Here is a 22,156-nt window from a genome sequence, read left to right on the forward strand (position 1 = left end):
AAAAGATCCAATGGTTTACTTAGGAACAAGCTCATTAATACCATGCAGCGAGTAACAAAAGGGGATGTCATTGACGGAGCTGTACAATGAACTGAGAATGTTGCAAGTATGTAAGATGTTGTTAATACCTACACCAGAATAGAAGTATCATGAGGTCATGAGCGGCAAAGAGAATTTATGCAGCGCATGGAACACTAGGCGAACTTAATGAAATGCGCAGGGGTTCAGATCAAGCCGATAGAATCAAAACAATACTTGTAGTTATCAAGTAAAAGTGCTCCTGGACGAAATAAAGTTACGTACCAGCTGATCGAGTACAGATGTGATAACACTTGTAGGACAAGATGTCAAGTCTGGTGGTCGAAAACCTGCATATGCGACCACAACATTTTGAGATGCAGATGCAGGATGTGTCGCACAATGGCAAAACAATAATGGAAAACTATAAAAAGGGCCCCACAAACAGACGGGCTCAAAGTTGTTTGCGTTTGTCCACCGCGGCTGCATCCGCCTTTCTTTTCCCTTCGTTTTTTCTCATTCGAAAATTTTTTTGACTCGTGCTTTCCCTTCTTCCGTGTCCTTACCCTATGGCTCTGCAACTCACCGATTATGTCCTTCGACCTGGTTCTGGTAAAGTCGGTCGACCCGTTCGCGTTCGCAGCAACTTTTTCGAGGTGCTTTCCTTCCCGACCAAGAACCTTTACCACTACGATGTGTCCATCGATCCCTCGAGTGCACCTCCGGCCTTGTACCGCAGGGTCTGGAAAGCGTTTGAGAACATTGGTGGTCAAGGTCTCTTGAGAACAATACGGCCTGTGTATGATGGCCGTAAGAACGTGTTTGCGCCTGAGAAGCTTCCACTAGGTCCCGAAGGAGCTGCGCAGTATGAAGTAAGTGTAGCTCTTTGGGCTTTTTTTTTCAAATGTGCAACTACGCAAGCTGCGTTGACAACATCCGGAAACTCCTTTAGGTGGAATTGCAAGACCAAGAAGGTGGTGTCAAACGCCCAGCTGGCAAGTTCATCATCCGGATCAAGTACGTCGGTGAAGTTTACATGGATGAACTTCGAATGTTCCTTAATGGAGAAGCAGCGCTTAGCAACAACTGTTTGACATGTGAGTCTCAACGTTTTGCATATCGATATACGCCATCGTTTGCTCACATACAAATCATTATACACAGGTATTATGGTGCTCGATGTCTTGATACGTCATATGCCAAGCATGATGTATGCAACTGTGGGTCGTTCGTTTTTCACGCCGCAAGACAAGCGCCCGCTTCCAAATGCTGCAGAGGTCTGGCAAGGATTCTACCAATCGGCGCGTCCTGCATGTGGAAGGATGATGATCAATATTGACGTGAGCGCCACGGCGTTCTACGAGAGTGGTCCTTTGCATGACTTGGCGGCCAAGATCCTCAACCGCCGGAGCGTAGACGAGCTTCGACGCGGATTGTCGGAGCGCGATCGCATCAAGCTTGAAAAGTCGGTCAAGGGACTCAAGGTCACTCTCATCCATCGCAAAGACACGCAACGCAAGTACAAAATTCTCAGGGTTACGCCATCGTCTGCAGACCGCACCGTCTTCAAGGATGACCAGACTGGCACTGAGCAGACTGTCCCTCAGTACTTTCAGGAGCGATACAACCGACGTCTTGCGTTCTCGTTCTTGCCGTGCGTCGTGCTCAGGGGCGGAAAGAGGGAACAGTTTTTGCCGATGGAGCTCTGTCAAGTTGTGCCTGCGCAGCGCTTCATGAAGAAGCTCAACGAGAAACAGACGGCCGAGATGATAAAGTTCACATGCCAGAAACCATCTGTGCGGGCAAATAAGATCAACGACGGGTTCCAGCTACTAAAATACAAGGATAACGAGTATATGCAGCAGTTTGGCATGACTGTCAAGCCTGAGATGACGATCGTGGATGCCCGAGTGCTTCCGACACCTCAGATTTCGTACAACCCATCTAGCGCGGACGGCGTATTTCAACCTCAAAACGGTGCATGGAATTTGCGAGGCAAGAAGGTCGCTCATGGTGCTACCCTCGGTTCATGGGCTGTTGTCAATTTTATGACTACTTTGGCTGTCCCTGTCATTCAAAAATTCATTCGTGAGCTGTGCACCACGTTTATTGACACTGGTTTGGTAAGCGAGCAAGCACTGCAAAACAAGATGATTCTTTATATTTATGTACTGGTTTCGTTGCACCGCTTGTATAGACCGTGTTGAATCGACAACCTCCAATCGCAACGTATGATCCACAAGGTAGCATCGACAGAGCTCTAAAAGAAGCGTGGCTCCAAGCTGGCAACGCCGCCAAGGCTCCCCCGCAGCTGCTTGTCTGCATTCTGCCAAACACCGGTGTGCCTCTCTATGCAGAGATCAAACGTATTTCTGATACCGGTAAGTATTTCAGTAAATTAACCGAAATTTCGGGACGTTAGCTTACATGGCGATTAAACATAACAGTGATCGGCATACCCACCCAGTGCTTGCAGAGCCGACACATTATGGAAGCAAAAAAGCAATACTGCGCCAACGTATGCCTCAAGGTCAACATGAAACTCGGCGGCATGAACTTGTTCCTTGCACCGAAGCAAATCCCATTCATTTCTGATAGACCGACCATTGTTCTCGGTGCTGACGTGACGCACCCTGCACCTGGTGATTTCAACCGACCTTCGATCGCTGCCGTGTGTGCCAGCATGGATGCCCGAGCCTCGCGCTACGCCAGCTCCATCCGCGTCCAAGCCAACCGCACAGAAATCATTGCCGATCTTGCAAACATGATCAAAGACTTGTTCAAGAGATTTTATCAGCACTGCGGCCAGAAACCCGAACGCATTTTATTCTACCGAGACGGTGTGTCCGAAGGTCAGTTCAGACAGATCCTTGACAACGAAGTCAAGCAAATCAAGGCTGCGTGCCGCTCATTAGACACCAACTACAACCCAACGCTCACCTTTGTCGTTGTGCAAAAGCGTCACCATGCTCGTTTCTTCCCGATTGACCAAAAGGACGCTGATCGCACTGGCAACTGTCTTCCTGGCACAGTTGTAGATACCAACATTGTGCATCCTTTTGAATTCGACTTTTATCTCCAATCGCATGCGGGATTGCAAGGCACTTCGCGCCCGACACACTATCATGTGCTATTTGATGAGAACAAGTTCACATCAGATTCTTTGCAAGAACTAACATACCGCCTGTGCTACATTTATGGACGGGCCACCCGCGCAGTCTCCATTGTCCCACCAGCTTACTACGCTGACCTCGTCGCTGCCCGTGCACGCTTTCATCGCCGCGGCGAAAACTGGTCTGACACCGAAGCCACCTCGGAATCCCTGGATCAGGAACAGCAACTAGCTGCATTTGCTGCCGTGAAAGAAGAGCTTCAGAAAGGTAAGCGCAAAGTAACAAGCTTTAACAAGCATTGAATGGGGTAAGCTAACGATATTTGACGCTAGTTATGTACTACATGTAAAAAAAGGAAAACAAAATAATACATTATCTTGCGAAATGTTTACCATGGCTTCATATCTCATCTCTCTATGACATATACCATGAGTTTCCTCTACACCAAAAAAAAAAACGGTTCAAAAACATAGCATGATTATACCAGTTTCTCCAATTTTTAGAAGTAAATAATAAAAAAAGGTGTAAAAAAAGCGAACCGTGTTGTCCCCCATCTGTCTGTCTCTGCTGCTGCTGCTCACTGACTTTTGCACAGTGCATTTTCACATGAAAGGACCAAACAAGGCCTGATCCTGGGCCCTTATCTTTTGCACACTCTTTCTTCCACACATACCAAAAACTTGGCTTCAACCTCTCCAAGGAGAACCTAACCCTGGTTTAAGGGAGCCGTTTCTACTAGCCCGTTTCATATTCTGACTTGTCATTTCCCCTTGTATTCCTCTTTTTTCTTGCATCGCACACACACAATTTACAATGCCATTCATCAATCCGTGGGGAAGCAATGCGCCACCGACGGCATCGTCAGCAACGACAACAAAGTCAGGCTCGCGGCAAGGAGGCGAGCGTGATAAATACAAACAGGTTGAAGATATCCTGAATGCAGCAAATTATTACCAGGTGCTTGGAATCAACAAAAATGCGTCTGTCGAAGAAATACGGCGAGCATATATTAGGGTAAATAATGCTGTGTGAGAGAGCATACAATATAGAGAAAGAATAGAATATTCATCCATCCAATGATACTTTGCAGAGAAGCCGAGTGTGCCATCCGGATAAATTCGTTCCTCCGTACCCTCGAGCGACCGAAAGTTTCCAATGTGCGTCCTAGTGCTCTTGAATGTGTGCAATGTGATAACTGATGAAATATACATATAGTGCTATCACTTGCGTATGAAACGTTGAGCAACCCTTCATCAAAGTTCATGTACGACCTGTCGAAACCAGGACAGTATCCCATCGGAGGTGTTGGATCACCATTTGTACGGACAAACGGCGACCATCCGAACGAGACCCTCCAGCGTGTGCTACATCAACTTTTCATGGAAATGATGGATGGTGAATTCCAGACCATGCGTGCATTTATACGTAAGTATATATACACATCCACGTGATACCTTTTTTTTACACATTCGCTGCACACAGACGCATTGAATGAAACAAATCCTGGTATGCATATCAGCGAAGACGCCGTCATCCAGATCGAACTCGCGTTCCGGAAAATGCGCGAATTGCTGCTATGTAAGTTTCTTTTTTTATAGATCCTTTGCCAAGAAGATCTTCTGCTCACACTGCGAGGCAAAGCTACACGCACATACTACAAGGTAGTACAGTTCGAACTGATGCGGCTGTACGAGCTCCAACAGGAACTGCGGCGACTGTCTTACTTTGACATTTGGCGCAGAATGCAACTTTCTATCACAATCTGCAAAGTGTTACTTCAATTACCGATCATGATCAACACAGCTTCGCGGGAGAAACAACAGCAACAGCAACGGAAACTGGAACAGGATCAGGACAACGACGACAACGATGATAACTCGAGCAGCCAGAAACAGCAGCAGCAACAACAACAGCAGGGCATTCTTGGCACTCGCGTGGAGAATGCGTTAAAATTAGCGGTTGGGTTGCTGGAAGCTGGTGAACGCTACACAGGAACGGCCCGTTGAGCACGATCGATAAATATACATATATTATAATATATACCCTTGGACTTTACTTTGTAGCAACAACAAGAAAGAAGAATGCTTTGTTTGTTTAAACGCCCGGATCGGGATTGCCGTGCTGTGGCGCCACAAGGTCGCATTGATTCTTTTTTGCTGGTAGCATTGAGATTTATTAAGCCAACTATTATTGTGTCATTTTGGACTGCTTTCGAAGATAGGCTGCTTTCGTAGATAGATGCGACTCATGGTTACGCTCAACCTCACATATTCATGATCGACCTACAGTGATTATCTTGGCTAAACATCCAGATTCTTTGGTCAACCCAATTTGGCAATAATGTGGCTAGCATTCATGAGTGATAAGATCCCATTTTTTTCTGAGCCTGATAAAATGATTGTAGCCCTAGAGCTGTTACATAACGCTCAATTGAAATGTGATAGCGACCCAGTTTTGCGTGGTTGAACCAGGTTTAGCAAGCCTGGGCCTAGTTTACACCATCTGACACATTTTGATCGACCCTGACCAAAACAATCTGCCAAGCCGATCCCCCAAGCTTTGGCTGAGGGCTCAGCTTTAAAAAAAGGTACTGCTGGGTTGCAAAATATGGCTGCTGTTCTTACTGCCCGCTATTTTTTGGTGATCCTGTTGCTTTGATTGAGGGAGCTTGCAACCAGCGCTATTTTTACGAGGGCCGCTATTTTCCTTTCCTTCTTTTTTCCTTCTTCTTGTTCCTCTTTTGTTTTACTGCTCTTGCCCTTCTTGCCCTTTTCTCATCAATGAGTGTAGACCGTCTCGCTGAACTTTCGCGCCCGGCACCTGCTGCTTCCGGGAACCCTAATCCCGGCCGGTACGAGATGCGCCCTCTCCTGGCAACGCAATCCGACCCTGCCTCGATGGATGGCTTTTTGAATGAAATCTCGCATATCCAAGAGAGCATCCGCACCATCAATGACAACACAGCACAAATCCAGTCGCTCCAGGGGAATATGCTGCAAGCGGCCGACGCCCGGGAAGAAGCGCGTATCCGCGGGCAGCTCGAGGACTTGACAGACGAGACGCAGCGTATCATGATGCACGTGAAGAGCAAGCTCAAGGAGATCGAGCCTACGCCTCGTAACACGGACCTGGCCATCCGCAAAAACCAGTTTTCGAATGTGACAAAGTCGTTCATGGATGCCATCTCGAAAAACAGACAGGTTGCTGTCGATTTCCAGAAAGCCGAAGCCAGAATGTACGAGCGACAGATTCGTATCGCGAACCCCTCGGCAACACCCGAAGAAATCGAGCAGGCCATCTCCCAAGCCGAGCAAGGAAGACCGGCTGTGTTTGCACAGCAGCTCATGCAGTCCATGACAAACGAGCAGCGACGGTACGAGGGACAGCAGACCTTGGATGCCGTCAAGGAACGCCACGAGGATATCCGCCGCTTAGCAAAGAGCGTTGAGGAACTCACCTCGCTCTTCCAAGAAATGCAATTCTTGCTCGAGAACCAGGGCAAGGTCCTCACCCAAATCGAAGATAGCTCATACCAGGTCGTCAACGATCTCGAAAAGGGCAACCAGGAGGTTGGCAAGGCTGTTCACTATGCAAGACTGACTCGCAGAAAGAAATGGATCTGCTTTGGTATCTTTGCCGTCATCATAATCATTATCGTCATTGTTCTCGCTGTCGAGTTTGCTCCTCGCGGAGGCGGAGGCGGAGGCAGCAGCGGTGGAGACTCCTCCTCCCAGTAATACTATGATCCGTAGAAAAAGTTTACGTCGCTCTCCTCTCTCTATCTCTCTATCTTGGCCATTGTTCGTAAGTTACATGCAAACCACAGCATTCTACCTCTCTCGCGCGCACGTCTATCCCACTCCCACGATGGTTCCTCTTTTATCTTTTATCTTTTTTCCTTCGATATCCTGCCTGACAAACTTTTTCCTTTTTCTAAAGACCTTCTCCTCTTATTTTGTTATTTGCCCGCTACTTTAGTTTTTCACATATTTTTGCATTGCTTTTCTTTTGCAGAATATATTGTAAACCATAATCTCTGTGTGTTCTATTAAAAGATGAAATGGTTCGATCTTTATTAAAGTGATGATGATTAGCAGAAAATCATTTTATTTTTATTCATTCAACGAAAAAGAAATGGGGAAGAGAAAACAGAAAAAGTAAAACGAAAAAAAGGGAAGCATTAGATGGAGAAAGTGAGATACAAAGTAAATTTGTGTGTGTGTGCCGTAGAAAACAAAAAAGAAAAGGGAAAGAAAAGAAAGAAGAAGAAACAGACCTTAAGGGTAATTTTAGCTTAAGCAAGTCATTCTATGAAGAAGGGAGAAGGTAGATTTGTGTGTTGTGTGTTGCGTGTGTGCGACAGAGGAATTGCCCGTATGTGCGAGAAAAATGTGTAATATTTGCTTGTAAAATGGGTAGTGTTGTGCAGGAGTTTGCGCTGTTGCTAGTTGCTGTTGTTGTTGTTGGTGGAAAGGTAAAAAGAAAAAGGATGCTTTCGATTTCACTCGCCAAAAGGTTGTTGTTGTTGTTGTTGTTGTTGTTGTGGGGAGACGACGAGGAACTATTACAAATTGCCCATAGTAGCAGCAGCACCAGGGTACATATCCTCGAGAGCTTGTCGCTGCAAGACGTCGTGCTGGAACTTGCGGAGCTGTTCGTTTTCGTGAGCGAGGCGCTCCAGTTCCTGCAGGATGGTTGCCTGCGTGTTCTTGAGATGTTGAATGTGTTGCACAGCTGGAAACCACACCGCACATATTAGATCACCATCATCATTCTCAGGGCTTTTTCTTTTACATTGAAACAAAAAATAAGAAATAGGAACTTACTCTTGTGCAAAAGCGCAACCTTACTCATCTTCTTGTTGAGGCACGCAGGCAGCTCGTTTCGTAAATCCTCAAAACCGTCCTTGATCTGGGCGCGTCGTTTCTGCTCAGACTGGATGTGGATCTGGCGACGCATCTCAGCCGTCGAGAGTCCCTCGGTGTTACTTATTTCTTCCTGCCGCTGCTTCTTTGGCTTGGGCTGGTCGCGAAACGTTTCCTCCGAGTACTGCAGGAACTCGGGGCAGTAAAACGCATCCAAGGATGACGACGACGCCGAGGTCGTGGTTGACGAGGATGACGAGGCCACCATGAGAGGTGGTTCCTGGAACGGCGACGAGGACGACGCTGCAACGACGTTCGGGTTAACATAGAGAGGTGGCGGTGGTGGCGGTGCTGTCGTTGTTACATACTCGAATGTTAGCACAGGCGCATGCAACTCTATCTTGTGTATGTCAAAACGCGCAGCGGTTTTACCTCCAGCAGTGTACATGGCAGCAGGATAATCTGCAGAAAAGACAAATTTATCCATGGCGGGTGGTGGTGTTGATGGTGGTGGTGACAGAGTAGGTAAGTAGTGCGTGGTAAAGGAAGGACAAGGGGATGGAGAGAAAGGGCCTTTATAGGAGTCGCGGAAATAAAAGGAAAAGAAGAGGAAGAGAAGAAAGACGGAGTGCGAGTTCGTCTCTGTGTGCCTCTCTCTTTCTCTTTCTCTCTTTCTCGCTTCTGTTGTCGCTCTCTCTGCCCATCTCTATCGCGAGTGCTACAACTGTCGGTAGTACAGAGTGCCTCGCTTCGTTGCCGCAGGGCACCCAGGTAAACCTTCTTTTTTTTTCACTTACCTTGTTCGATCGTCGCGCGCCAATGGCACCATTATCTAAAGTCAAGAGCTCGGGGGGGGGATAGAGAAGGAGAGCAAAAAAAAAGAGAGGTGCCATCGGTCGGGGTGAGTCTGTGTACATCGTGGTCGCGTTACCTGGCTGTGTTTTTGCGTCCACGAGTGTGGGTTGTTGTGTTCTATGAGAGTAGTGTGTGTGTTCGAAAGTAAGGGGGGAAGGGTGCCCGTAACCATGCAAGTCCGCCGGATAGGTATAGAGCGAAAGGCACACACAAATCTAGAAAAATAAAACTCATATTCAAACTCTGCATATCTCCCCTATCGTTTAATCTCGCTCTATTCTTTGCTGTTCTATATATTTCCCAGTTTCTGTAATTTTTTTTTAAAACACGCACATACACTCACATACTCTCCTCTGTCAATATTTCCTCCTCAGCTGCTCACACAGCGAAGCGGAACAAGGATTCTGGAGGGCGCGTGGATCTCCCGCGACCAATGAGCTTGACTCATCACACTCTGCTGTGGAACCATATCCTAATACTTTTGAGAACAGACGGTGGCACAGAGAAAGATCAGGGGCCAGCTTTGTTGAACCAAAGGAAAAAAAAGATAATTACATATACATGACGAGGACCAAGATGATGATGAGGTGATTCGGAGAGACAAGGAGAATAAAACGAGGGTATAGGTTGGAGGTTGGGAGACGGTTAAACTACAAGTAAGGATGGTAAAAGGCAGCTAAGGCAGCAGCTGCAAGCATAACAGATCCGCATCCGTTTTGTACTCGGAGATGCCGGTTAAGTGCGTCCAGGCGCGCAAATGGTTTTCTACAGTTGTGGCATACATAAGGTTTAACTTTCCAGTGCAGTTTCTCGTGTCTGTTTCGATCGTGTTGTCTAGCGAAACGTCTTCCGCAATGTCTACATGCGTACGGTCGCTCTAGAGTGTGGGTACGCATATGCGACGTGAGGTTATATGGCCGAGAGAAGGATTTACCGCATCCTGGGTGCTGACATTGATATTGCATGTTGGGTTTCTTGTTCGTGTTGTTGGGATCGCTCACTGCGCGTTTCCTGCCGCGAGGAGCAGTACTAGTAGTAGTAGCCGTTGTGTCTTGATTGCTATTGCCTCTGCTGCCGTTGTTGTTGGTGCTTACAAAGAGCCATTCTTCAGATACTATCGTGCCGGACGGTGTGGACGGTAGGGATGATGACGCGGTCGCAATTTCAGGTGAGAGCAGATGATGATGCATAGTAGCATCAAACTGCGTTGTGATTGGCGGAGGCAATTGCTGTGGTTGTGACAGTGGTTGCTGCAGCATCTGTTGTTGCTGATGTTGCAGTAGTGCAGGTGGCGGCGATGGTTGCTGCGAGACTGTTTGCAATGGCTGTGAATTGTACATAACAGGCATGGCGGTATTGAACATAAAAGGCATGTCGTAGAACGGGTCCTCTAATGGTAGCGTGCTCGATTGCGGACAAGACCATGTTGTTGGAGAGCAATCAATTGGACTGATGATGAAATCCTGTTGAGGCTGTTGTGACTCGAACGGGAAGGAAGTGGTCGTAGTAGTAGTCGATTGCATTATTAATTTTCGTTTAGAGAGAGAGAGCGCGAGGGAGGCAATGGTATATGTAAGAAGAAAGAAACGTCGCGAGCTTTTTCGACAGTGTGGGGAAAGGGCATGATGGCGATCACTTTTATATGTAAGCTCAACAGACACGCGAGATTTCTTGGGAAGATAAAAATAGTCTACATATGCCTGCAGGTGACATAATGGCCATTGTTTCCCCTGTTTTAATCCACTGCAACCCCCTCCTTCCCCTTTCAGGGTGCATATCGACTAAAAATAATCAGTTCGGCAAAAAAACGACATTTTGGGCTAGATAGCATTGGCATTCGGCCAAGCTCAGCAGCAATATTCTAACCCAAAATATATGCACAGCATCCCCACGCGAGACACACTTTATTTTGCCGCGTGCGCTGCACAGCGTTGCAATTGGCGTGGATCACTTTCTATTGGCATATCTCTATACCTGTCAGATTTGTACATTAGGCCTTTTTTTCTCTCTGTCCATTACAAACTTGCATGATGCTCGGCAGCAGCAACAGCCACGCGCGCCAAGTTTTGGCTTCGCGCCAGGCCCGTACTGAATACATATAGTTATTATATATACACACGCACATAATACATACACAAAACTAAAAATAATACGACGTCAAGGAATATGATAGTAAGGTGAAAGCGCAGGAGATGCATTGGGTGCCAGGTACGGTGTTCCAGCACCGTCCGCATATGCGTTCCAATGGCGGTCTGACTGCTGCGGATGCTGGATAAGCGCGACTCGGTCGCTACCGCTCTCCATGCTAGTAGTGCGGCGATGGGACGCGTAAAAGTAACCGGGTGCTGGTGAGTAGTGGGGCGTATCCAAATCTACGTTGGGCAACGTCGGCTGTGGAAGCTCGTCATACTTTGTTCCGTTGCTGCTGTTCTTGGTTTTATCGCTGCGCAGCTGCTGTCGCTGGTTCCGTTGGATACGTTTGCGTGCTTGTTTCTTGAGTATTTCCGTAATCCTGCATCGGCGGTGTCAGAATAGGCTCTTGTTCTATTTTTCTTCTTCTTGTTTTCTTCCATTACCTTTTATCCACCTTGTGACAGCAGTATTCTTTCAGGTTACCCTGTATGTGGCACAGCAAGGGCACATACATCAACGCTGCTATGCACACCAAACCGAACGAGATGATAAAGATAGCCACTGAGAACGCCATGGTGATTGTCATGATCTGTTGCAGGATGCTCTTGCCCAAAGCCGCGTTGTGCAGTGTCAGCGTGCCTTCCTTCATCTGGACCCATTTTGGGGCAAGAGCGATCAGCGTCACAATGTTGATCACTTGACGCGGGGCCTCGGTCAACAATAATCGCTTCCATCCTGCGTTCCAGGATACAATGTTGAATATATGAAAATCAGAGTGTTGTCAGTGATTGCATTTTGAAAGTGAGCAGGTATGGTATTTCGTGTTTCTTACCCTTGAGCGTAAAAAAGACAAAAAATGCATAGCTATCCACTTGCTTTGTTGAGTTTTGGATACGGCGAAAAAGGCAGAAATATCGATAATCTTTGAGCGAGTAATATCGACTCGCAATAATGTTGGTAAAAGTGTATGAAATGTCACGAGACGCGATGATTCTCTTGGCCTTGAAGATATCCCAGCCTAGTAGCAGAAAGGAAACCAAGATCGACGCTAAGAAAATCCAGCGCGATACCTCAGGAGGAATAGCGGGATCAGCGTACATTTGTCCCACAGACAGCAGCGACACTAGAGCGCACTTAGACAAGATATTTGACACATGCCAAGCAAGTCCTTTTCCCGGCTATTCTCTTTAACCAGGTATGCGCATATACACACTCACTCGTTCTCACCCTCTCTCCCTTAGTGTATACGCCACGGTGACTTACCAGCAGACCATAAATCGGCAATGTACACTGCAAATGATTTCAAGACAAACACGTAAATAAGCATATACTCCATTCGCGCACCGCACGAAGGATCGTAAAATTCGTCGATATCGACGTAATCAAACTTGTGATCCCTGACAACTTCTCGTTTCCATTTAGGCTCGTTTTGACTGCCACAACACTGTTTGCGCGAATGAGCACGATCAGTGTCGTCATGTAACGATCAATGAGCAAAAAAGAAAGCCGAACTTGCCATGAAGCGAAAAGGAGTGCAAACAAGGAGGAGAGAGAGGGAAGAGAAACAAGAAAAACAGCGCTAGTTTCTGTACCGGTTCTGCTTTTTTTTCACTTTTGCCTCCTTGCTGGAGCATGGTTATATTTTTAGATCAATGGTTCCGGAATGACGCCGTTAACAATGAACGTGCGTGCTTGCACACGGTCCTTCTTCCATCCGCCCACCCCTGGTATGATATCATTCCATGGCTACATCAAACGTCATGGAAAGGGGGCTGCATCCCTTTTGACACGAATTTTAATTTATTATTAGCTATCGACAATCTATTCATAGCACAAAAAGGGTGGTATGCGGTCTTTTTTTTTTGCGACTTTGTCAAGGAGGTGGCGGTCGCGAACAAAATCGCAAGAATGAACTGAATTGGTCAAGTTTCCGAATTTTGGCAGCTCGTCCCGTCCGTCCGTTCTGTTCTGTGTCACCTGTCAAAATGGACAATCCCAAATTCCAGGAACACAGAGTCTCGATGGTCGACGATCATCATTCTCTCTTGCTCTTTTTTTGGTTCTTCTTTGCCGTGTCTCGAATTTGCTTGCGTTTCAAGTCGATAATCATGTTCACAATTATTCTGAGAATAAATACCTGTTGTCGTGATAACAACCACTCTGCGTCAATTTCACAGATACATCATCGTTCTAGTACCCTAAATTGTTACCAATCCCAAAGTTGCGTTCAGCAAGAGCGGAAAGGCATAGACCATCGATATGAAAAATCCATTCTCGTCAAAATAGTTTACGTCTGCAAAATATTCCCAGTGGTCTCTGCAAAACGTATTGATCGGTTCTGCCAACCATGCCGAAAACACTACACAGAGACTACGGTGTCATTTTTCCCATGGAAAACGAGTTTTACAACTACCTCCAACTTACACATAAGGACGACCTGAAAAGTCAAAACATTAGTGTTGTTACGCCCAAGCATCGTAACAGCAAAGTGGACAACGTGAAGTATCATCAGATTGATCAGAAACGGCTCTGTCCAGTTAATCTGTCGTCACCATCATCAGCTTTGCTCAACTGTGCTGCAATGTCGAGATCAAGCAAAACATACACTCCTAAAGAACCCGATCGTCTCTACTCGGTACTGATCAAAGGCACTGTCGTACTCTAAACCAGTTCCTCCTGACGCTATATGTGCTCGAACAGCTTGGAGAATGCCTTGCACGATGTCATCCTGTGTAGCCGTCTTATCTTGCATGATGACCCTGGGAAGTAAAAGGAAAAGCGGAGTGCAACAATACTGCGTGTGCTCACTTTTATTGGAAACACCAGATCAATCAAGCACTTGCTTGGAAAATACCCAGTCAGGATACTCTTCAGTCTATTATTCTTCTAAGGTATTCAACAGCGAGATTTTTGTTTGTTAAGAATGATACTTGTGAACAGTTGCCTTGGTTACGGTGCGCGTGTTGTTTCCTGACATTTCTGCAAAATTTCAACACCGACGGCCAATGACTTGAAACCACGATGAATCAACCCATTGTTACCTCTCTCTTCCCTGCTTCCAGTAGCTCAATCATGAGACATCAGTACCTCCTGGCCTGCGTGTTACCGCTGCTGTTCCCTGTAGCCACGTATGCCGACAAAGGCACAGAGCAATATCTCTCCGAGGGCAGCAATTTTCTCAGCAGCGGCAAGTTTAACGACGCTGTAATCAGCTTTGACGCTGCCATTCGTAAGTCGATTGCGTGGATTACAAACAGGGCAAAAACTTGGCTAACATGCAGATTAATACAGAAAAGGATCCCGACAATTATCTTTCGTACTACAAGCGTGCAACAGCTTACTTGTCTCTTGGTCGCAACAACGCAGCTGTCGAGGACTTTTCAAAGATCTTGGACTTGAAACCTGACTTTGACCAAGCATTGATCCAGCGGGCAAAGATCTATGCAAAGGAAGGCGATTTTGATTTGGCTAAAAAGGATTTGGAGAAATACACAAAGACCCATCCAAAGGATGCAGAGGCCGCGGCTTTGGTAAGTGACTGGCGCTTGATACAATGCTGCCACGAAAATCTAACGCAGGAGACACATAGTTGCAAGCAGTGACGGACGCAAAAGTCAAACTTGAAAAAGCACAAAAGGCAATGGAGGCTGGACGGATCGACGAATGCATCGAGCTTGCTTCCAGCATCGTGCAGACGGCACCGCAACTTGCCCGACTTCGGTTGATCAGAGCACAGTGCCATATTGCAAAGGGAGAAATTGAAGAAGCAACTGGTGATTTGACGTAAGCAACTCGTAGTCCATCAACGTTTTTATGCATCGGAATACTGATATAGACTTTTATCCTTATAGCCGAGCAGCACACATTGCGCCATCCGATCCTGATATTTTAATGCGCCTCGCGAACATCAACTTTTATTCCTTGTATGAACCTCAGGGCGCTCTCTCACACATCAAACAGTGCCTTCACTATGATCCGGAACAGAAACAGTGCAAGAAATTGTTTAGACAAATGAAGAAACTGGATAAGGATTTGAACAAAGTGCAAAGCGACTTTGAAGCCAAGAAATATGCAACAGCTGCCAACAACCTGCTAGGTACAGCGACACGAAAAGGAATTGTAACGGAAATCGATGCACCGTATGAAGCTTTGGAGAAGGAATTGAATGCTGTTGGCAAGATGCCAAAACGGTTACATCTCAAGTGCTACGACTTGGCGTGCAGAATCTACGGTGATCAAAAGAACAAGGATGCAGAAAAGGTTGAAAAATGGTGTTCGGCTGCACTGTCCATCCAAGACGATAATGTGGACGCATTGTTATATCGTGGCGAAATGAAACTTCAACAGAACGACTTTGAGGCCGCTGTGCGGGACCTCGAAAAAGCAAATGAAGCTAGCGGAGGACAGAACAATCGAGTACAGCAATTATTCCACCGTGCTCAACAAATGCTACGACAGAGCAAACGCCGAGACTACTACAAGATTTTGGGTGTATCGAGAGACGCTGATGCGCGAGAGATCAAACGTGCATACAGGAAGAAAGCTCAAGAATGGCATCCCGACAAATACAGCGGTGATCTCAGCAAAGAAGATGTAGAAAAGAAAATGGCAGATATCAATCAGGCTTACGAAGTGCTCAGCGATGCTGGTATGTTGTTTCTCACGCTGTATGCACTGACATCTAGTTGCTAAAAATGATTTTCAATGCAGATAAACGACAGCAATACGATAGCGGCTACGATCCATACGATCCTGAAGCCGGCCAAGGTGGAGGACCTGGTGGTGGTTTCCCGTTCCAGCACCATGGAGGAAATCCATTTGCACATTTCCAAGGTGGATTCCCGTTCGGCGGTTTCCCTGGTGGCGGTGGTGGACCTTTCCATTTTAAGATGCATTTTTAAAGAACTCTTTAGACACTAGATACCATAAATCCTCTTGTACATTTGTAATTTGCACAGCAGCAGACACCCTACGCTCACCACACACACTCGACTCGAAAACTCCCAACAACTGCCAAATACAATTCCGCTCTTTCCTTCCTAACAGCATACTCGTCCTCATACTTTCTACTTGCTTGCAGCCGTCGTGTGACAATGTCAAGTGGTTGTTGACGGAAAAATGGTTTTTGCATCATCCGCATCCAGCTTCCGATGAGTCAACTGAGCTCGGTTCATGCGCCGAAACCAATGGACTATTTTTGCCAATAAAAACCCATTCCTGATCCGCTCTTATAGCTAAATCGTTTTATTTCAAACATACATGGAAATCACCAAATCTGCAGAACTCGTATCTTTCCTTGACCGAACTGTAATTGATCGGATACAAGCGTGGTTGCAAGGTAGCCAACAAAAAATTAAAGGCGCGGTGATCGGCCGTGCGCTGGCCTTGGCGACTGTGGGCATCTTTGCGTACAGATTGTTGACGATACCGCCGGCCCCCCTGCGACATCTTCCAACTGTCAATCCTATTCGCTTCATGTACTCGGTGCTCTCCAAGGAAATGCCGGAAGATCGATCGAATAGGCTCGTGCTTCCGATGGTTCGCAAGAATCACTCAAAAGGATACGTGGTACGTAAAACGAATCTCTCTTAACCCTTGTTATGTGAAATGATTATCTGATGCTATGTACGTATAGACACGTGTTGGCGGCAGGTGGACCATTCTCGTTACTGATCCAGTAGCTGCAAAGGTCTTCTTGGTAAAGACTGGTAAGCATTTAAAAACGATCTTTTTTTTTGCTTTGGATAATGTTGATCGGCTCATCGCACATGAAAGATAACTTTCCGAAGCACAAGAGTATAATCTCCATGTTGGAAGATTCCCACCCGCTGGTTAAATTTGTAGGCAAAAACAACATTGTGCTATCAAACGGCGATGATTGGAAAAGCCAGCGCAAGGCCATGAACCCACCATTCCATCGTGCAATGCCCATTGAACTGTTTGGAGAGATCATGCGCAAAGTGAACAACGTTGTTGACGAGAACCAAGGCAAGCCCGTGATTATCAACGATCTTATGGAAAGAATGACATTGGATGCGCTTTCGCTAGGTCTTTTCGGTAAGACAGAGTATACTGTATAAATCTAATTTGGAATTCTTATTGATTTGACGAACGATATACCAGCCTTTGATTTCCATGCTTTGGACGATGAGAATTCGCCGTATGTCAAGATCTACGACAGTATTCGACTTAATTTACGTGATCCATTGGTATTCATTGCACCCAAGCTGGACCCGATATTGAAGCATTTTAGACCATCCCGGGCAGAATTGTCGCGCGGTGTTGACCAGCTCAATGCATTGTTGTTATCCATGGCACAAAAGAGGCGTGAGCAAATCCAACAACGACGCGCTCATGGCAAACATGATACACCTGACCATCAGAAGGATCTCTTGACTCTGATCTTGGAAGGCGAGCTCGACGGTGCCCCTGGATTATCAACAGATGAAGAACTTCGTGTATGTACTACACTTTACATTTACAAGTATATAACTCGACATATGCTGAGCTTATTGCATCCTTTTAGGGTAACTTGGCAGTTTTCTTCCTAGCAGGTAAGCAAAAAGACGCATACTTGTTCATCTTGATGAGGAATTCTGAGATTAATATCTAAATCTTTAAAAGGTCACGAAACAACGGCAAACGCATTGTCTTTTGCTCTATACTATTTGGCCAGATACCCTGATAAACAGAGAAAAGCCCGAGAGGAAGTTATCAAAGTGCTTGGTAATGATCCCGAGGATGTTCTACCAACACCGGAGCAATTGAAGAAGCTCAAGTACATTGACATGATTATCAAAGAGGTATGTACAAATGCTTGTGAAGCATTTAGAGAAGAAAAGAGGGCTCATACAATGCATTCCAATGTTGTTTCTAGACTCTGCGCCTTCGACCGCCAGCTTCGTTTATAAACAGCCGCAGGGCGGTGCAAGATATGTACGCAGGAGACCTATTCATTCCAAAAGATGCAGCTGTATCCGTTGATATATCGACGATCCAACGTCATCCAGACGTATGGGTCAATCCAAACGAATTTATCCCGGAACGGTTCGAAGAAGGCGCCGAGGCCGACCAGCAAAAGGGTCTTGCTTGGCTACCCTTCAGCAACGGAGGACGCCAGTGCATCGGTATGAACTTTAGCATCGCGGAACAACGCGTTGCACTGTCTATGCTTTGTAAGTTTCTGAGTAAAAACTCAAGCTCTTCTAGCAAGCCACTTACGACTTTCGATACATAGTGCGCAAATTTGAATGGATGTTGCCTGAGGATTCGATACACAAGGGTCAGCTTCATTTCAAGAACTTCCAGAACGCGGCATCCAAAGATCTTACCATTGTGTTCAAGAACAGATATTGATTAATAACCATGGTTATCGAGGAAGTTGTGCCTATTTGATGTATTTTGAAGGTGTCTTGCGCGGACAAGCTGAGTTGGAGCGGCCAAAGAATCCTTCCAGCGAGTTGGTCCGTGCATTCTGTGAAAAGAATACAATTTCACACACATGCAATAAGCCATTCATAAATCAAAGCACAATCCAGAGAAGTTAAGCTCTTAGTATTTCGGCTCATGAGTTTATTAAAATACTTATTATGTAAAATTGTCACCTCATAGCTGTTATCTTGCAAGAGTCGGCGGAGCCAGCCACTGTTCCACATCAGCGTTCTGCATAAGACGGAGCTTAGCATCAGTAGTGCATTTGTTGAGCACGATTTCTGTGGCAGCAACTACCTCGAAGGCGCTTCTTTGTTACCCGCTGTGCATTGTAGCACCCAATTTAATTGGCTCTTGCTTCACGAGAACGGCGCGGCTCCCTCAATTGGCATCTCTTCATGGGGTTCTCCACTCTCTGATCGTCGGAAGACGGTCAAGATTGTAGATTCAACGGGAGCTGCATTCGTGTGGCTCACCAATTCTTTTCTCTTCTATGGATCACTGACGCGAGGAACTCCCGAGGTACACACACCCGCTGGGGTTTATGGTCTTTTCCCAGCTTCGTCCAAGGAAAAAACGACTACCTAACCCGTATGTCGCAAGAAGGCAAGAGCAAGCAAGCCAATCAAGTAGCTCACAGAGCATTCTCCGTAGTTTTCCATAGGACGGGCTTGAAACTCCCGAGGAGCTGCTAAGGCCCCGTAAGGGTGCCGGAAGGCACGTAGGTGTGCGAGCCAGCGACAGTCAAACGAGTCCTTGTAGGACGGAGAGTTGGTTTATTGCACCTTTTCGTGTTGCGAGATTCCCGTTAAATCGAGTCTCCCTCTCAACACTCCATACCCGGAACACAAAAAAGGCTGTGGTTCCTAGTTGCCTCTCCCACGATCTGCTGCTGCATAGTGGCTGCATCAGAAAGGCGGCATTCGGTGGTGCCCTAGCAAGCTGGTCAAGTCAAACCCAGGGCTTTCAAGACATCCAAGGCATTCAAGGCGTTCAAGACTGGATTGTAGTATTTGACTAGCATCTGTCAGCCCAGCACAAGGATGGCAGATACTACATAAACCACCACACAACTTTTTGGGAACTGGTCGTGCCGCCTCCTCGTGGTGGTTCCTGGATATATCGTTGGCTTGCTTAACGTGAACTAAACGGCACTTTCAGTCCGTTGGAATGAATTCGTATGCAAAATCAAGAATTGATGCGTAGGAGTTTAGTATTTATTTACGATTTTGTGTGTTTCACTGTACAAGCTTTTTGATTTATTCAAGTAGAATGGCCATATACAAGTTTGCTCTTAAGAAATCATTGATGATAGGGCATAGCATGTTCTCATACAATGGTGGAGGCAATTTTTGTGTGTTGCAAAGTATGTAGGAGAGACACACAGAGGGATCGAGAGAGAGAGAGAGAAGAAAAAAGGAACAGAATTAATGGAGATGCCGGTTAAGATTTCATAGTTTGGATGAATGCCAGTTTTCACTGGAGTTGGGGCGCGGAAAGAAGGGATAAAAGGTAGGTGGAAGAAGAGTAGGATGAAGGAGAAAAAAGATTAATGAGCGAAAAGGAATTTACAAGTCTACACTTGGTTGCATGGTTTACAACCTTCCATCAACCTTGGCGATGTGAACCAGTAAATCGACAACGCGTGTAGAGTATCCGTATTCATTGTCGTACCAAGAAATCAGCTGTAGAAAGCAGTGAGTTTCTTATCTGTCAAAATCTCTTTCAAAAGGTTACTTTACCTTGACAAAGTTAGGATTGAGGGAGATACCGGCTTTCGCATCAAATATGCTTGAGTGCGAGTCTCCAATAAAGTCTGTTGATACCACTTCATCTTCCGTGTAAGCAAGAATGCCCTTCAAAGGACCTTCGGACGCCTTCTTAACGGCAGACTTGATGTCTTCGTAAGAGGCGCTCTAAAGTAAGACAACGAATGATTAGCAAGATATCTTTCATGTTTCATGAGAGGTCGTTATGACTAACCTTTTCTAACCGGACCGTCAAATCAACGACAGACACATCCGGGTTAGGTACACGGAATGCCATGCCTGTTAGTTTACCATTGAGATGAGGAATAACTTTGCCGACAGCTAAGCAAGAAAAAAAAGGACGAATTAGCATTTGTAAAAAGCAATTTAGACAGTCCAGTCTTGATGTAGTTACCTTTAGCGGCTCCTGTGGACGCAGGAATGATATTTGCACCTGCACCACGGCCTGCACGCCAATCTTTGCCGGAAGGTCCATCCACTGTCTTTTGGGTGGCAGTGGTTGCATGTACGGTAGTCATTAAGCCTTCCACGATACCAAACTCATCGTCGATAACTTTGGCGAGAGGTGCAAGACAGTTTGTTGTGCATGAGGCATTTGAGATAACTTGCATATCGGACGAGTAACTTTCGAGGTTGACACCAACGACAAACATGGGTGCGTCTGCTGACGGCGCCGAGATAATGACCTTCTTGGCTCCACCAGTCAAGTGCGCTGATGCCTTCTCCTTGGTCGTAAAGACACCCGTGGATTCAACAACATACTCTGCACCTGTGTCCTTCCAGGGAATGGCAGCAGGGTCGCGTTCAGCATAGACAGAGATAGCTTTGCCGTTGACCACGAGTTTACCGTCCTTGGCCTCGACTGTGCCCTTGAAACGGCCGTGTGTGGAGTCATATTTGAACATGTAAACCTAACACACCATGCTTTTAGTAATGCTGCGATTTTCTTCCAAAAAAAAAAAATCAGGTTCTTCTTTACCATATATTCGAGATCAATAAAAGGGTCATTGACCGCAACCACTTCGATTTCGGGGTTCAAGAGAGAAGCCCGCAAGACAATGCGGCCAATGCGACCAAATCTACAAACAACGTCAGGAATGGATTAGTCATACATATGCTACCTACCACGACAAACGTAAGCCGACATACCCGTTAATTCCAGCTTTGACAGTCATGATAGTAATTTGTTATTTTTTGAAAGTTTCGTAAAAGTTTGGAGAGTTCGTAAAAAGTGAAAAGTTGTGACTATAAAGTTTTGTTTTTGGATTGGTGTTTTTCGTAAAGAGGTCGTTAGAGCTTTTTGATTTTTGGGTCGTTAAAATTTTTTGGGGTCGTTAAAATGGAAGAGTCGTTAGAGTTGAAAAAGAGGTCGTTACAGAGAAAAGAGAAAAAAAGAAGAAGAGTTGAGTTCGTTTGAGTGTTTGTTGAGAGCGCTTGTATTGGATTCTTTTTCTTAGTACTTGAAACTAAGAAAAAGATAGAAGAGAGGAGAGTGGTATGAAGAAGTAAACAAAGGGGCCGGGGCTACCGCGCTTTTATATAGCCTGCAACCGCGCCTCATTCTGAAACACAATAGTGGTGACTTGTGCAACTGTCGTAAGTCTGGGATGGAACAAATTCTATGCAGTGCAAAGCGCGAAAACAAAATGGTTCAAGGGGAGGAGGGGGGAAGGCACGAGTGTGTTACGTAAAGGACCAAGTAAGTGACAGCCTAACGTCATGCGCAGCTGCAGCTTCTTCTGTGATCTTTATACCAGGATCAAGCTAGTAGTAGCGGCAGCATGGAGGTGATAGCTCCTCGCATTCACGATGTTTCCATGTTGAAAGATCATACGCTTTTTTCATCATCCTCATCTGTAACACCTCAACGAATTGGAATCGGAACTTTCCCCTGCAGGCGCCAGCAACGCCCTTCTTTGTTCGCTACATTCGCGGACTCTTTCATACCCAACAATACACAAAGCAAAGGGAT

General features: G+C 46.1%; 11 protein-coding genes across 11 annotated transcripts; 6 read left to right on the forward strand and 5 right to left on the reverse strand.

The window, feature by feature from the left end:
* Window positions 1-587: 587 nt before the first annotated feature.
* Window positions 588-3,480, forward strand: VTP01DRAFT_3094 (uncharacterized protein; the record flags this gene model as incomplete). The annotated part of the gene is made up of 6 exons (XM_069381627.1): window positions 588-890; window positions 971-1,115; window positions 1,183-2,141; window positions 2,216-2,399; window positions 2,466-3,398; window positions 3,464-3,480. The coding sequence occupies 6 exons, from the start codon at window positions 588-590 to the stop codon at window positions 3,478-3,480; spliced, it is 2,541 nt and encodes an 846-aa protein (XP_069236741.1).
* A 464-nt stretch (window positions 3,481-3,944) lies between these two features.
* Window positions 3,945-5,137, forward strand: VTP01DRAFT_3095 (uncharacterized protein; the record flags this gene model as incomplete). The annotated part of the gene is made up of 5 exons (XM_069381628.1): window positions 3,945-4,145; window positions 4,222-4,288; window positions 4,347-4,556; window positions 4,614-4,709; window positions 4,773-5,137. 5 exons carry the CDS (start codon window positions 3,945-3,947, stop codon window positions 5,135-5,137), a joined length of 939 nt encoding a protein of 312 aa, XP_069236742.1.
* Window positions 5,138-5,911: 774 nt separating this feature from the next.
* On the forward strand, window positions 5,912-6,868 carry VTP01DRAFT_3096 (uncharacterized protein; the record flags this gene model as incomplete). The annotated part of the gene is made up of 1 exon (XM_069381629.1): window positions 5,912-6,868. One exon carries the CDS (start codon window positions 5,912-5,914, stop codon window positions 6,866-6,868), a length of 957 nt encoding a protein of 318 aa, XP_069236743.1.
* Window positions 6,869-7,695: 827 nt separating this feature from the next.
* VTP01DRAFT_3097 (uncharacterized protein) lies at window positions 7,696-8,483 on the reverse strand (the record flags this gene model as incomplete). Its single annotated transcript, XM_069381630.1, has 3 exons — window positions 7,696-7,865; window positions 7,958-8,347; window positions 8,429-8,483. 3 exons carry the CDS (start codon window positions 8,481-8,483, stop codon window positions 7,696-7,698), a joined length of 615 nt encoding a protein of 204 aa, XP_069236744.1.
* A 1,018-nt stretch (window positions 8,484-9,501) lies between these two features.
* On the reverse strand, window positions 9,502-10,374 carry VTP01DRAFT_3098 (uncharacterized protein; the record flags this gene model as incomplete). The annotated part of the gene is made up of 1 exon (XM_069381631.1): window positions 9,502-10,374. The coding sequence occupies one exon, from the start codon at window positions 10,372-10,374 to the stop codon at window positions 9,502-9,504; it is 873 nt and encodes a 290-aa protein (XP_069236745.1).
* A 634-nt stretch (window positions 10,375-11,008) lies between these two features.
* Window positions 11,009-12,503, reverse strand: VTP01DRAFT_3099 (uncharacterized protein; the record flags this gene model as incomplete). The annotated part of the gene is made up of 5 exons (XM_069381632.1): window positions 11,009-11,363; window positions 11,428-11,719; window positions 11,817-12,107; window positions 12,248-12,428; window positions 12,501-12,503. The coding sequence occupies 5 exons, from the start codon at window positions 12,501-12,503 to the stop codon at window positions 11,009-11,011; spliced, it is 1,122 nt and encodes a 373-aa protein (XP_069236746.1).
* Window positions 12,504-13,019: 516 nt separating this feature from the next.
* Window positions 13,020-13,736, reverse strand: VTP01DRAFT_3100 (uncharacterized protein; the record flags this gene model as incomplete). Its single annotated transcript, XM_069381635.1, has 4 exons — window positions 13,020-13,121; window positions 13,195-13,343; window positions 13,409-13,526; window positions 13,590-13,736. The coding sequence occupies 4 exons, from the start codon at window positions 13,734-13,736 to the stop codon at window positions 13,020-13,022; spliced, it is 516 nt and encodes a 171-aa protein (XP_069236747.1).
* Window positions 13,737-14,056: 320 nt separating this feature from the next.
* VTP01DRAFT_3101 (uncharacterized protein) lies at window positions 14,057-15,885 on the forward strand (the record flags this gene model as incomplete). Its single annotated transcript, XM_069381636.1, has 5 exons — window positions 14,057-14,213; window positions 14,276-14,514; window positions 14,574-14,767; window positions 14,836-15,632; window positions 15,695-15,885. The coding sequence occupies 5 exons, from the start codon at window positions 14,057-14,059 to the stop codon at window positions 15,883-15,885; spliced, it is 1,578 nt and encodes a 525-aa protein (XP_069236748.1).
* Window positions 15,886-16,243: 358 nt separating this feature from the next.
* Window positions 16,244-18,340, forward strand: VTP01DRAFT_3102 (uncharacterized protein; the record flags this gene model as incomplete). The annotated part of the gene is made up of 8 exons (XM_069381637.1): window positions 16,244-16,552; window positions 16,620-16,692; window positions 16,760-17,041; window positions 17,108-17,442; window positions 17,511-17,538; window positions 17,609-17,787; window positions 17,862-18,159; window positions 18,222-18,340. 8 exons carry the CDS (start codon window positions 16,244-16,246, stop codon window positions 18,338-18,340), a joined length of 1,623 nt encoding a protein of 540 aa, XP_069236749.1.
* Window positions 18,341-18,378: 38 nt separating this feature from the next.
* VTP01DRAFT_3103 (uncharacterized protein) lies at window positions 18,379-19,872 on the forward strand (the record flags this gene model as incomplete). The annotated part of the gene is made up of 3 exons (XM_069381638.1): window positions 18,379-18,447; window positions 18,596-18,937; window positions 19,738-19,872. 3 exons carry the CDS (start codon window positions 18,379-18,381, stop codon window positions 19,870-19,872), a joined length of 546 nt encoding a protein of 181 aa, XP_069236750.1.
* A 138-nt stretch (window positions 19,873-20,010) lies between these two features.
* Window positions 20,011-21,359, reverse strand: VTP01DRAFT_3104 (uncharacterized protein; the record flags this gene model as incomplete). The annotated part of the gene is made up of 6 exons (XM_069381639.1): window positions 20,011-20,100; window positions 20,158-20,331; window positions 20,399-20,505; window positions 20,579-21,095; window positions 21,164-21,263; window positions 21,334-21,359. The coding sequence occupies 6 exons, from the start codon at window positions 21,357-21,359 to the stop codon at window positions 20,011-20,013; spliced, it is 1,014 nt and encodes a 337-aa protein (XP_069236751.1).
* Window positions 21,360-22,156: the final 797 nt, after the last annotated feature.

The sequence above is a fragment of the Rhizomucor pusillus genome, assembly GCF_041956525.1.
Source record: "Rhizomucor pusillus strain CBS 183.67 unplaced genomic scaffold VTP01scaffold_15, whole genome shotgun sequence".
Taxonomy (NCBI): Eukaryota; Fungi; Mucoromycota; class Mucoromycetes; order Mucorales; family Lichtheimiaceae; genus Rhizomucor; species Rhizomucor pusillus.